Below are 13,685 nucleotides of genomic sequence, written 5' to 3' on the forward strand. Positions count from 1 at the left end.
GAGTCGGCCCAATCCTAGTGGGCCCCCCCACACAGTATAATTACCCCTTAGTGTGCTCCACATAGTATAATGCCCCTATAGCGGCCCCCCACACAGAATAATGCTCCAATGGCTGCCCCACATACTATAAAGACCCCTTAGTGCCCCTACATAGTATAATGACTTCTTACTTGCCCCCACACAGTATAATGACCCATTAGTGGCCCCCACACAGTATAATGCCCTTATAGCTGCCCCACACAGTATAATTCCCCTATAGTGCCTCCTCACACAGAATAATACCCCCATAGCTGCCCTCCACGCAGTATAATGCCCATATAGCTGTCCCCACACAGTATAATGCCCCTATAGCTGTCCACACTCAGTATAATACACCGATAGCTGTCCCCACACAGGTTAATGTCCTTATAGTGCCTCCCACACAGTATAACGCCCCATAGATGCCCACATACAGTTTAATGCTCCCATAGCTGCCCCTACACTGTATAATGCCCTCATAGTGCCTCCCACACAGTATAATGCTGATAGCTGCCCACACGGTATAATGCCCCCATAGCTGCCCCATACATCATAATGCCACCCATAGCTGCCCCATACAGTATAATTCCCCCATAGCTGCCCCATACAGTATAATGCCCCCATAGCTGCCCCATATAGTATAATGCCTCATAGCTGCACACATACAGTATAATGTGCCCATAGCTGCCCCATACAGTATAATGCCCCAAAGCTGCCCCATACAGTATACTTCTCTATTGTGGCCCCCCATACCCAGTATAAAGCCCCTTTACTTGCCACCACACAGTATAATGCCTCATAGTGCCTAACACAAAAACAATAAAATAAATATTTACCAATCCCCGTTCCCACGATGTGTGGCAGAGATCACTCTGCTCCTCTGCTCTGTGCAGTGTGTGGCTCTGTGCAGTGTGTGGCTCTGCGCAGACAGATGCGATGACATCACTACATCGCGCCTGTCTGCATCGAGCTGGAGCTGGTATTACACATTGAATGCTGGTGCAAGGAGCCGTCAGCTTCCTGCTCCAGCATTGGATTCAACTGTATCTGGATCCTGAGGAAGCAGATACAGTTGAACTCGGGATACACCATCGCTGGGGGACCTGCTCTGAGCCCCATCATCTCAGTGGGCCCAGGGCCCCCCCCCCCCTACTAGCTACGTTACTGGGGAGGAGAAAGCAGAAGCAGAGTGAGAGAGACACACACAGAGATGCTGCTTCTATTAAGTGTTAAATCTCACCCAGTGCTGGATTCACAGCTTCAATGCTCATTATTGCTGTATGATGTCCTCCATGCTGCTGCTGTTTCTGAGCGGGAGCTACAAAGAGATTAGTGAGCAGGATGTTCTCTTCTTTGTGAGTGCTTTATATACAAGACATGATAGCGTTAGGCTCCATCCACTAGCTCAGGGAAAGCTGAGAATTATAGGGAGTGTGCAGAGGGGAAAACTGCTAAAAAAAACAATCAGAATACAAGCCATATAATGGCCAGAAATAATGTTACTCCTCACGTACATACACTTGACGGTATTATACTGAAAAGTCACCTAAAAGGTTAGGTACGCGTTATGGACAGATTCAAGGGCAATCCTCCCTGATACAGGGGCACATCCTCTTTATATACTCTGGCCTTGCTTTAGGCCTCTATCTGGCTTGCTGATTACTTGCTGCTCCAGTCACACTATCTCACGTGGAGAGGCTCCTGTCTGAAACCCACCGACCACAGCTCTGCACCGTCGCAAGCTACTGACCATCACTCATGCTGCCCACTCGACACGCGAGGAGGCTCCTACCAGGCACCCGCAAGCACCTTCTGGACCCACTGATTCTCAGGGCCCGTAATCGTGCTGCTCAGCACTACACAGCAGCTTGTACTTCCTCCAGAACAGCACTTGTACGGAGCTAGCTAATTCCTTGGCTTTGTCCGCATGCTGAACCCTAAACGGCGGAAACAGTGGCCTTTTATGGACTACGACCCGCCCCAAGTGTGAGGAAACAGCATAGCCATTCTCCTCCCCGCTGGTATGGGACGCAGAAACCTCTACCAAGATGGCATCCAGAACCTTTCGCCTGGTGCCCTGCAATTTGGATATTATAGCAAGGCAACCATCACTGCTTGAGAACAACAGCATGTCATGTAAAACACTTGAGGATCTGCAGAGAATGATCACATGACCACAGGTTCTGCAGCATATAACACCGTGCAGTAACATAGCATCACAACAAATGTCAACATAAACACAACATCAGCATGTGGCATATAAACAAAGCAGCAGGAACATGTCTTCCACCACAGACCTGGAAAGAAGGCAAGTTAGTACAGATTTCACATTACTTAAAGAAACAGTACATATTTAAATTCAATCACCTGCACCTGACACAAAAGATAACAAACAGAGCAAAACAAATATAATATACATCTGTTTCTTGGGAAACGTCACCTGAGGAAGGAAAGTCACAGGAACGTAGGATGTAAAGGCACAGTACACAAATTAAACAAACCATACTAGAATAAATTATTTACACTAATGTTCCCTTTAAAGAGGCTCTGTCACCACATTATACGTGGCCTATCTTGTACATTATGTGATCGGCGCTGTAATGTAGATTACAGCATTGTTTTTTATTTAGAAAAACAATCATTTTTGACTGAGTTATGACCTATATTAGCTTTATGCTAATGAGTTTCTCAATGGACAACTGGGCGTGTCTTACTATATGACCAAGTGGGCGTTGTACAGAGGAGTGTATAACGCTGACCAATCAGTAAACAATCAGCGTCATACACTTCTCCCCATTCATTTACACAGCACATAGCGATATATCTATATCGCTATGTGCAGCCACATTAGCAGTTCTCGAGAGATCACGCTGTGTCGTCACTCACTTCCTGCCCCAGGTCCTGCATCGTGTCGTGTCGATGTAGCTACTTACCTGCAAACGCTGATGCTGCTGCAGAATCAACTGTAGCCTCTGGTGCCGATGTGTCCTCGCTCGTCTGACACGATGCAGGACCTGTGAGTGACGTCACAGCGTGATCTCTCGAGAACACGGCTGTGTCTGCACTGCCAGAAGCTGGGCGTTCTGAAGAGAAGTGGATGATACTTCTCGTCAGAACGCCCAGCTAGTAAAAGTAGTAAAAACGCCCGATGTACGCACATAATACACGCCCAGTTGTACTTTTACTTTTCAACACGCCCAGTTGTACTTTTGCAAGCCTCATTTGCATAAATACAAAAATGGTCATAACTTGGCCAAAAATGCTCGTTTTTTTAAAATAAAAACATTACTGTAATCTACATTGCAGCGCCTATCTGCTGCAATAGCAGATAGGGGTTGCAAAATCTGGTGACAGAGCCTCTTTAAGTGATAAAATTCTGGCTACTTGCAGCTACCACTAGAGGGAGCTTGGGAACTCAATGCATACTGTGTTATGATTGAGTTCAATATATAAGGCTAGAGCTCTATGGCGACACATTGTCTCTTTACCCCTTTTATTTTAGGTGATGTTCCACATCTTGCAAAAATAATTGACGTGCTGCGGAAATAACATTATGCACCGCAGGTGAATTTCTGGACGGAATTTTTGCCACAGCGTGTGGATGATATTTGTTAAATCACATCCACTTTGCTGCTAATGTATTACGCTGCATATTTTCCATCCGCAATTATGTGTGGACAAGCCCTAAGACTGGCATATGAAATGCCTGCTTAGTTATGGTTATGGATATTTGGTGCGCTGTATCAGGAAACCTAAGCTCTGATCGCTATAAAAATATATTAAGAAATTAATCAGAACCGAAATTTGGATCTATATAGATTTTAAAAAAAAAATGCTGTTCAAAGGTGAACATTGACCTACAGTACCTACTGGACAACCCGTGTTCATATACCCTATTACTTCAATGTCCGTTTTTTGATAGCATTAGCAATGGATCGCTGGGGATTTCAACAGCTGGACCAGTGCTGATCAGTTGATCGCCGGAAGGCTTCTTTCACAGTTGGGACAACCAGTGTGGACATCTCTTTTAAGTGCATAATTTCTAGTAATGAAATGGCCATGGCTTGTCGCCACTTACATAGTGTATAGTAATCAGTGCTGACAGAATATAAATTAGCAAATTGAGTGCTGGCCAAAAAGTAAGCTTTCACATCCCTCCATTGTATTAAGACACTTAAGGTCATTTCATAACCTAAGCGCTATATGAAATTTCATCCAAGAAAGTAACACAAATGCTTTTTGCTGCTCGGTTTATGTGCAGAAGATCTGCTTTTGGCAAGTGCAAAATGTTCCTCCAGATTAAAAAGTTATGAGCCATCGTCTGCTTTTCATTTTCATTCATGCCAGCAGCTTTTTTTCTTTTTTAATAAATAACTTGGCATGTCAGTTCTCCAGTTTCCAGCATAGGTAGATTGGATTTCATCCAGTTCATTGTCTTTTCTGTTGTATTCACACTTGCCCTTTTCTGGGTGTACAATGACCTGCAAAGGAGCAGAACAAGAAAGCAACTTAAACTGAGATCATTCCACCAGGAGAAACACAACGCTGCTGGCAGAACCAGCGTGTGAAAAATCACCTGTAGGTAAAGTTGGAGCGGGCTTTGGTGACACGTGCTTCTCCATCTATTGTTGAGCCAAATGTTTCAGTCCAATCATTTAAACATTCTATTAAAGAAGACATTTAGTTAATACTTGTATTTCCCATAAACTTATCTTAGAACTCTACATTGTGCCGCTCCTCTGTTATACCTCCTGGAAATGTATGACTAAGGCCTTTTTCAGAAGAAAGTGGGGAAACTTGAATGTGAAAAACTGCAGTTTTTCACGTCCGAGTTGCCCCCTTGCGAGTCCCGTATTCACAGATCCCCATAGACTAGTGTCTATGGAGTGATCCGTGAAAACGGAAGAAAATAGGACATGTTCTATTTTTCAACATTGAAATACATGCGTCCGTGTGATGGCCGTCACACGGACGTGTTCTACGTTCGTTTGAATAAGGCCTAAATTGACGACTCGTTACCATTCCTCTTGTTAATAGGGTGTGTCCCTACACTAATAACGCCCAGTTCTAAACATATTTATACATTTCCAGGGGGTCCTAGCGATATGCTATAACGTACTATAATGTACTTACCTAATCATTGCATGGAAAATATAGCAAATTTCTAATATAATTTGTTCTTCCTTTTCCAATTTCCAAATTTAAATTTATCGTTCCTAAGACCTCTGTTTGCTGTCAGCGAATCAATTCCTTTGTCTTTACATTCAGTGGTTGAAAACCCGTACAAATCTAATACTTTCCAAAGCTGAAAGTTTGCTACAATTGTAACCAGTCTAGATTGTCCCCTGTGAGCTCAACAGGCTAAGGGCCTGTTCACATCAGCGTTCGGTTTCCGTTGATGGGTTCCATCAGACCTTTCTGTCAGGGGAACCAGTCAACAGAAAGGCAAACGGAAACCATAGCTTCCTTTTGCATTACCTTTGATTTCAATGGTATTGCTTCCGTTGCCAATGGTTTCCGTTTGTCTCCTCCATTCATTTCTCTCTTGGCTTAAAAAAGGCCCTGAAAGGTCCAAACATTGATTCTTTTTTTACGCTTTGCCTAAATAAACAAAACATTTTACCAAGAATGCTGGTGCTTTGGATACTTATCTACGTATTATATACCAATCAGTAATGGCAACACTTCCCCCCTTCCTTGATCCCTCCTCTGATATTTTTCATTTTCACTTTGTTCATTGGGAAGTGGCACAGTTTCCATCAGTCAGAACCATCATTAACAATCATCTTTATCATTCAGATTGTTATATATATGGCCAGTTTATGGAATAATGTACTAAGTGATCAATGGTCCCATGCTGAGTAAAACTGTAGGCATGCGGTAGAAGTGATGGCAAATGTTCGTTTGCTACTATTTTTCTAAATTGATCTAAAAATTTTTATCCCCCCCCCTCAGATAAAAACATAGATAAATGGCCTAGGTCCACTACATCGACCTGGAATCTCCCAATATGCAGCTGAAGAGCAGTCCATCTGAGACGAGGGAGGGAGACTCACAGCAACGATTGTATGACACATCAAAACGTCCCTCAGAGAGAGTGGGAATCAAAAAACATGAAAGGCGAAGTAAGACAAAGGATGTTATAGAAAAAGCAACACCATCTGCAGCCAACAATGACAAACAAACATGGCCAGAAAATGATATTCAACAGGAAAAAAGCCACCATGAATCTGCGAGCCATATTGTGAAGGTCTCTAGGTCTCCAAGGAGGGCACCTTCAGCAGCAAGAAAGAAGAGGCGTCAACTTGGCTCAAATTCACAAATTCTAACAGGTATGTTCAGAGGGCTAGTTTGTTAAAAAATATTGTTCAAAATGTTGTGCAATTTTTGGTTGTAGAAAAAGCTCTCTCCAATTTTTCTGACACCAAAGCCCAGTTATAAACATAAAAGAAATGTTATACTTGTTTTACTTTTCAGGTGACTTCTCAGAATAAGCCGTCATATGTGTATATGAGAAATAACACTATGTCTGGCCATTATATGACTTGTATTCTGCAATTTTCCCCTCTGCAGGCTCTATCTCTAAATCTAGGTTTTCCCCTCCCCCTACCTCTTGCAATGGACCTTGAGTGCAGCATTTAGGAAATGTATTTTGAGGGTATGTTCAGACGCTTAACAAAATACGGCTAAAAATATGGAGCTGTTTTCAGGGGAAAGCTCTTGCTTTTTAGCCGTTTTTTAATTAACTAGCGTTTTTTGCGGCTGTTTTTTTTTTTGGAGCTGTTTTTCTATTCGGTCAATGAAAAACGGCTCCAAAAACGGCTCAAGAAGTGACATGCACTTTTTTTTACGGGGCGTCTTTTTCCGCGCAGTTATTTGAAAATGAGGCATAAAATAACACCCCGTTGGAACAGAACGCCGTATTTCCCATTGAAATCAATGGGCAGATATTTGTAAGTTCTGCAGATATGTTCTGCTTCCGACTTTTCAGCAGTTTTTCGGAACGTTTTAAGGCCCGAAAAACGGCCGAAAATAGCCTGTGTGAACATACCCTAACACTATATATTAGAAGGTTTCTAAAGATTCTCCCTCAATTTATTGTTCTTTAGGGTATGTGCACACGATAGCAGGCTTTTACGTCTGAAAAGACAGACTGTTTTCAGGAGAAAACAGCTGCGTCGTTTCAGACGTAAATGCTCCTCCTCGCATTTTGCTGTGCTTCATTGAGTTCAATGAAGAACGGCTCAAATTACGTCTGAAAGAAGTGCCCGGCATATAATGTATATAAGTGTCCTGCATATAATGTATATAAGTGTCCTGCATGTAATGTATATAAGTGTCCCGCATATAATGTATATAAGTGTCCTGCATATAATGTATATAAGTGTCCCGCATATAATGTATATAAGTGTCCCGCATATAATGTATATAAGTGTCCCGCATATAATGTATATAAGTGTCCTGCATATAATGTATATAAGTGCCCGGCATATAATGTATATAAGTGTCCTGCATATAATGTATATAAGTGTCCCGCCTATAATGTATATAAGTGTCCTGCATATAATGTATATAAGTGTCCTGCATATAATGTATATAAGTGTCCTGCATATAATGTATATAAGTGTCCTGCATATAATGTATATAAGTGTCCTGCATATAATGTATATAAGTGTCCTGCATATAAGTGTCCCGCATATAATGTATATAAGTGTCCCGCATATAATGTATATAAGTGTCCTGCATATAATGTATATAAGTGTCCTGCATATAATGTATATAAGTGTCCTGTGTATAATGTATATAAGTGTCCCGCATATAATGTATATAAGTGTCATGCAAATAATGTATATAAGTGTCCTGCATATAATGTATATAAGTGCCCTGCATATAATGTATATAAGTGTCCTGCATATAATGTATATAAGTGTCCTGCATATAATGTATATAAGTGCCCTGCATATAATGTATATAAGTGTCCTGCATATAATGTATATAAGTGTCCTGCATATAATGTATATAAGTGTCCCGCATATAATGTATATAAGTGTCCCGCATATAATGTATATAAGTGTCCCGCATATAATATATATGTGTCCTGCATATAATGTATATAAGTGTCCTGCATATAATGTATATAAGTGTCCTGCATATAATGTATATAAGTGTCCTGCATATAATGTATATAAGTGTCCTGCATATAATGTATATAAGTGTCCTGCACTTCTTTTGACGAGGCTGTATTTTTATGCGTCGTCGTTTGACAGCTGTCAAACGACGACGCGTAAATTACTGGTAGTCGGAACAGTACGTCGGCAAACCCATTCAGATGAATGGGCAGATTTTTGCCGACGTATTGTAGCCGTATTTTCAGACGTAAAACGAGGCATAATACGCCTCGTTTAGGGTATGTTCACACGCTGAGCCAAAAACGTCTGAAAATACGGAGCTGTTTTCAAGGGAAAAGAGCACCTGATTTTCAGACATTTTTTGAGCAACTCACGTTTTTCGCTGCGTTTTTCGCGCCGTTTTCGCGAAAAAGAAGTGTCCTGCACTTCTTTTGACGAGGCTGTAATTTTACGCGTCGTCTTTTGACAGCTGTCAGGGTATGTTCACACGAGGGCGTCCGTTACGGCTGAAATTACGGGGATGTTTCAGCCTGAAAACATCCCCGTAATATCAGCCGTAACGGCATGTGCAGGCGCTTGAACGCCGCGTCAATTACGGGCGTAATTGGCGCTGCTATTCATTGGAGTCAATGAATAACGGCTCCAATTATGGCCAAAGAAGTGACAGGTCACTTCTTTGACGCGGGCGTCTATTTACGCGCCGTCTTTTGACAGCGGCGCGTAAATTACGCCTCGTGTGAAAAGACAAACGTCTGCCCATTGCTTTCAATGGGCAGATGTTTGTCAGCGCTATTGAGGCTCTATTTTCGGACGTAATTCGGGGCAAAAACGCCCGAATTACGTCCGTAAATAGGCCGTGTGATCATACCCTCAAACGACGACGCGTAAATGACAGGTTGTCTGCACAGTACGTCGGCAAACCCATTCAAATGAATGGGCAGATGTTTGCCGACGTATTGGAGCCCTATTTTCAGACGTAAAACAAGGCATAATACGCCTCGTTTACGTCTGAAAATAGGTCGTGTGAACCCAGCCTTACTGAAATATATAGCACTCCTTAAAAAGAAGTCTTATTACTTTGTATTTAAGAGTCTATTTAAAGCCAGGGATTATAATCAGGGTAGACCATACAGTGAAGTGTGAAAGGTGAAAGCCAGGAAAAGAAACCCGCTAATCAGCTTTTCAGCAAGTAAATCTCGTTATTACTAAGTCCCCTGATTACAAAGAAAGAGAAGCGCGTTCTCCCCCTCATTACACTGCAAGGTGAGTCATCCCGGGCACTACTGGAACTAACTACTGTATGTAATGCCCTAGATATAGCTTTTTTTTAACTTCTGCTGCTTGACATCTTCCTTTCTCAGATTGATATCCAGCCTCATTACATCTGGTTGTACATCAAGGAATGTAATTTGAATTGATATGAGCTCTGCTTGCACAAAATGTAACAAAAACGCCATAATATATATATATACACACATTTGTACTATGATGATTTCTAGGTCAGGTGATTGAGGAGCAGTAGCTACACTCCAACTGTAGGACTTCCCTACACTAGTAAAAAGTGCTGATCTATGGTGCGCAGCTATGTGAAGCCAGAGGCGTAGCTAGGTTCTCCAGCACCCGGGGCAAAGATTCAGTTTGGCGCCCCCCCCAACCTCTTTCCCGACATCTCCTTCCCCCTCACAGTGTTTGTTTTCTCTACCAATCGACGTGTCATTTCTTTTCCACATTTCTTTTTATGTTACTCGAGCATAAAAACATTTGTACATTTTACAAGCAATATGGTTCTATACACAACACCAGAACCAAGCTCAGTACATATATACAGCAACAGAACAAAACCCCTGCTGTACAAGTTTGTACGGCGTAAAACTACAGCTCCCAGCATGGCCCGAACAATGGTAAGGATATGCTGGGAGATGCTGTTTCACAAAAAAATAAATCCTATCATAATCATACCACCCATCATCTCGCTGCAGATCATACAGTGACTACATTACTGATTAGAGGCATAATAAACATTTACATTAAGTGACTCACCGGTGACGTCTCAGATTCTAGTTCTTTTTCTCCATCCGGTCCAGACCTCTATGAAGACTTCTCTCGGTCACAGCCATTTCTTCAGCTTCAGCTTCTCACTTTTCCAACATTTCTGCACCTATAAATAAAGATAAAGTTCTCATTATACCACACACTACACCCCTAAATATAATAGCGCCATACACTGCACCACTAATTATAATAGCACCATACACCGTGTCCCACACACACACACTGTGCCCCCTGTAGATAGTGCCTGCCATAGAGCCCCCTGTAGATAGTGCCCCCACATAGCCCACCCCTGTATATAGTGTCCCACAAATAACTCCCCCTATAGTGCTCTACAGATAGCCCACCCCTGTATATAGCCCCCCTGTAGATATAGCCCACCCCTGTATATAGTGCTCCACAGATAGCCCACCCCTGTATATAGCCCCCCTGTAGATATAGCCTACCCCTGTATATAGTGCTCTACAGATAGCCCAACCCTGTATGTAGCCCCCCTGTAGATATAGCCCACCCCTGTATATAGTGCTCTACAGATAGTCAACCCCTGTATATAGTGCTCCACATACAGTCCACCCCTGTATATAGTGCTCCACATATAGGCCACCCCTGTATATAGTGTTTCACAGATAGCCCACCCCTGTATATAGCCCCCCTGTAGATATAGTCCACCCCTGTATATAGTGCTCCACTAGATAGTCCACCCCTGTATATAGTGCTCCACAGATAGCCCACCCCTGTATATACTATATACAGGGGTGGGCTATCTGTGGAGCACTATATACAGGGGTGGACTATATGTACAGGGGGGCTATATACAGGGGTGGGCTTTCTGTGGAGCACTATAGGGGGAGCTATTTGTGGGATACTATATACAGGGGTGAGCTATATCTACAGGGGGACTATATCTACAGGGGGACTATATACAGGGGTGGGCTATATCTACAGGGGGACTATATCTACAGGGGGACTATATACAGGTGTGGGCTATATCTACAGGGGGACTATATCTACAGGGGGACTATATACAGGGGTGGGCTATATCTACAGGGGGGCTTTATACAGGGGTGGGCTATATCTACAGGGGGACTATAAATACAGGGGGACTATATCTACAGGGGTGGGCTATATCTACAGGGGTGGGCTATATCTACTGGGTGCGGGAGTCTCTCCTGTGTGTGACCATGACTTTTGGTAGGTTATCACTTTTTATACGTGTCAGTTATTCCATACTGGCAGTTTGATACTAATCAGCCTCTTTAGAGCACATTAATTACTAGCTTTTTTTATGTGCATTTGGTATACTACTATACATTCCCGTATTCCTTATTGTCATTTATTATTACCACTTCATCTCTAGCAATTGTCTTGATGTACTCTATATATGGCTTGGCTGCTATTTTTTGACTCCTGATACGCATATGTCTATACATTTCTATACAAATATATCTATATGCCTACTATATTTATTCACTGCTTTGGTTTAGCATAGGTTGACGCCTTTTTCATTGTGTGACTCATCTTTTTTATTCCGTTATGTCTAAATGTAATAAAGTTTATATATTTTTATACTCCAATATTGTTGTGCTGAAGTTGATCATTTTTCCTCTTTGTAGTGTATATCTACAGCGGGACTATATACAGGGGTGGGCTATATCTACATGGGGGCTATATACAGGGGTGGGCTATAGATACAGGGGGGCTATACTATATAGCCCCCCTGTAGCTATAGCCCACCCCTGTATATGGTGCTCCATAGATAGCCCACCCCAGTATATAGCCCCCCCTGTAGATAGACGCCCCCCGTAGATAAAGCTCCCCCGCGTGTAGATAAAGCCCCCCGTAGATAAAGTCCCCCTTGTAGATAAAGCCCCCCCGTGTAGACAAAGTCCCCCCCCGTAGATAAAGTCCCCCCCATAGATAAAGTCCACCCCCCGTAGATAAAGGCCCCCCCGTGTAGACAGAGTCCCCCCCTGTAGATAAAGTACCCCCGTAGATAAAGTCCCCCCTGTAGATAAAGCCCCCCCGTAGATAAAGTCCCCCAATAGATAAAGTCCCCCCCCATAGATAAAGTCCCCCCCGTAGATAAAGTCCCCCACCCGTAGATACAGCCACACACTTTTATTAGAATTTTAAAAAAACTAAAAAACGATTCAAACTCACCTTAATCCCGCTCCAACGCCGTCCGGCAGCCATGGAGACCTGCTCTCTTCTGCACAGGTCTCCTGGGGGCTGAACGCAGCGTCTATGAAAGGTGCTGATTGGCTGGGCAGGATGACTTTCCCTGTCAGTCAGCGCCTTTCATCGACGGAAGCTTCACTGGTACAAAAGGTACCATTCGCTTCACTGATGCAAAAGCGCTGAATTGCTTCTAATTGTACCTGTGTCCTATAGAGACAGGTACAATTATAGTGCAGGAGGAGGTAGCGCTGGGGCCCCCCTCTAAGTTGCGCCCAGGGCACATGCCCCGCCTGCCCCCCCTAGCTACGCCCCTGGTGAAGCGGTGGACAGCATAGTTTGTTTTTTGTTGATATGTGAATACTCCTACAATATGCTATATGGAAGTAATACATACTTATATATAGAGAGAGATATATAGCTTTTCATACATTGTAATTTATAGAGGACCTGTCAGCTTTCGTGTCGTGAGTGTTTTAGTAAATAAATGCATTCACCATGAAATAACAATTCTAGAGCACCTACATTGTGTCGTTCCTCTGTTATTCCTTTTGGAAATGTATGATTAAATTGACAACTAGGCGTTAACATTCTTCTTGTCAATAGGGTGTGGCCCTACACAGTCTGACGTTACCATTCTTCTTGACAATAAGGTGTGGCCCTACACAGTCTGCCAGTACTGATTGGACAGTGTATAAGAACACGACCCATTGACAAGGGGAATGGTAACACCCAGTAGTCAATTTGAGGAACGATACAAGGCAGAGTTCTAAGAGAAGATACTCCAGAATTGTTATTTTATAGGGGATGAAAGTATTTACTAAAACAGACACGTCAGGAGATACAACGTGTCCTCTTTAAAGGGGTTGTCCACTTTGGACAATCCCTTTTTACAGTATTAGTAGAGACTACTTATGACAAATTTAATGATGTGTAGACTGCCTTGCGGGGGGGGGGGGGGAGGCAGCAGCAAGTGTTCAATTTCCCTGTAGCGCCACCACAGGGGAAATGAAACATTACACAGGTGCCATTAAAGTCAATGGGCTGTCCATGTCATGTATGGATGTTTTGGGTACTCCAGAAGGAGAGATGCTCTTCTTTCTGGCTAATAAATGAGGGTCCTCTGGGTACTCTGATGGTGATACTCTGCCCGTGTCACAATAATAACTCATTATTGTTCACATCGCTGGAGACCAATCTCCTCAAGACAGCAACGACTTCCTTTTCCCTCATGAAAAGCTGAAATGTCAGTTAATTATGCCAACCCATCGACTACCTTATAGATGTGTGTGGGTAGGAGCTAATCTACTTCAT

The 13,685-nt window shown here is 42.9% G+C and overlaps 1 protein-coding gene and 1 long non-coding RNA gene across 2 annotated transcripts in view; one reads left to right on the top strand and one right to left on the bottom strand.

Annotated features, from left to right (window-relative positions):
* Positions 1-3,902: 3,902 nt before the first annotated feature.
* Positions 3,903-13,685, bottom strand: part of LOC142662752 (uncharacterized) — an 86,679-nt gene continuing 76,896 nt past the window's right edge. The window contains exons 3-4 of the long non-coding RNA XR_012850969.1: positions 4,595-4,682; positions 3,903-4,499 (exon numbers count right to left, since the gene is read on the bottom strand). This is a non-coding gene — a long non-coding RNA (uncharacterized LOC142662752). The remainder of the gene's footprint in view (positions 4,500-4,594; positions 4,683-13,685) is intronic.
* Positions 5,995-13,685, top strand: part of TTLL10 (tubulin tyrosine ligase like 10) — a 74,488-nt gene continuing 66,797 nt past the window's right edge. The window contains exon 1 of the mRNA XM_075840978.1: positions 5,995-6,350. Coding sequence (XP_075697093.1) covers positions 6,029-6,350 — 322 coding nt within the window. The 5' untranslated portion in view covers positions 5,995-6,028. The remainder of the gene's footprint in view (positions 6,351-13,685) is intronic.

The sequence above is a fragment of the Rhinoderma darwinii genome, chromosome 10 (genome assembly GCF_050947455.1).
Source record: "Rhinoderma darwinii isolate aRhiDar2 chromosome 10, aRhiDar2.hap1, whole genome shotgun sequence".
NCBI lineage: Eukaryota > Metazoa > Chordata > Amphibia > Anura > Rhinodermatidae > Rhinoderma > Rhinoderma darwinii.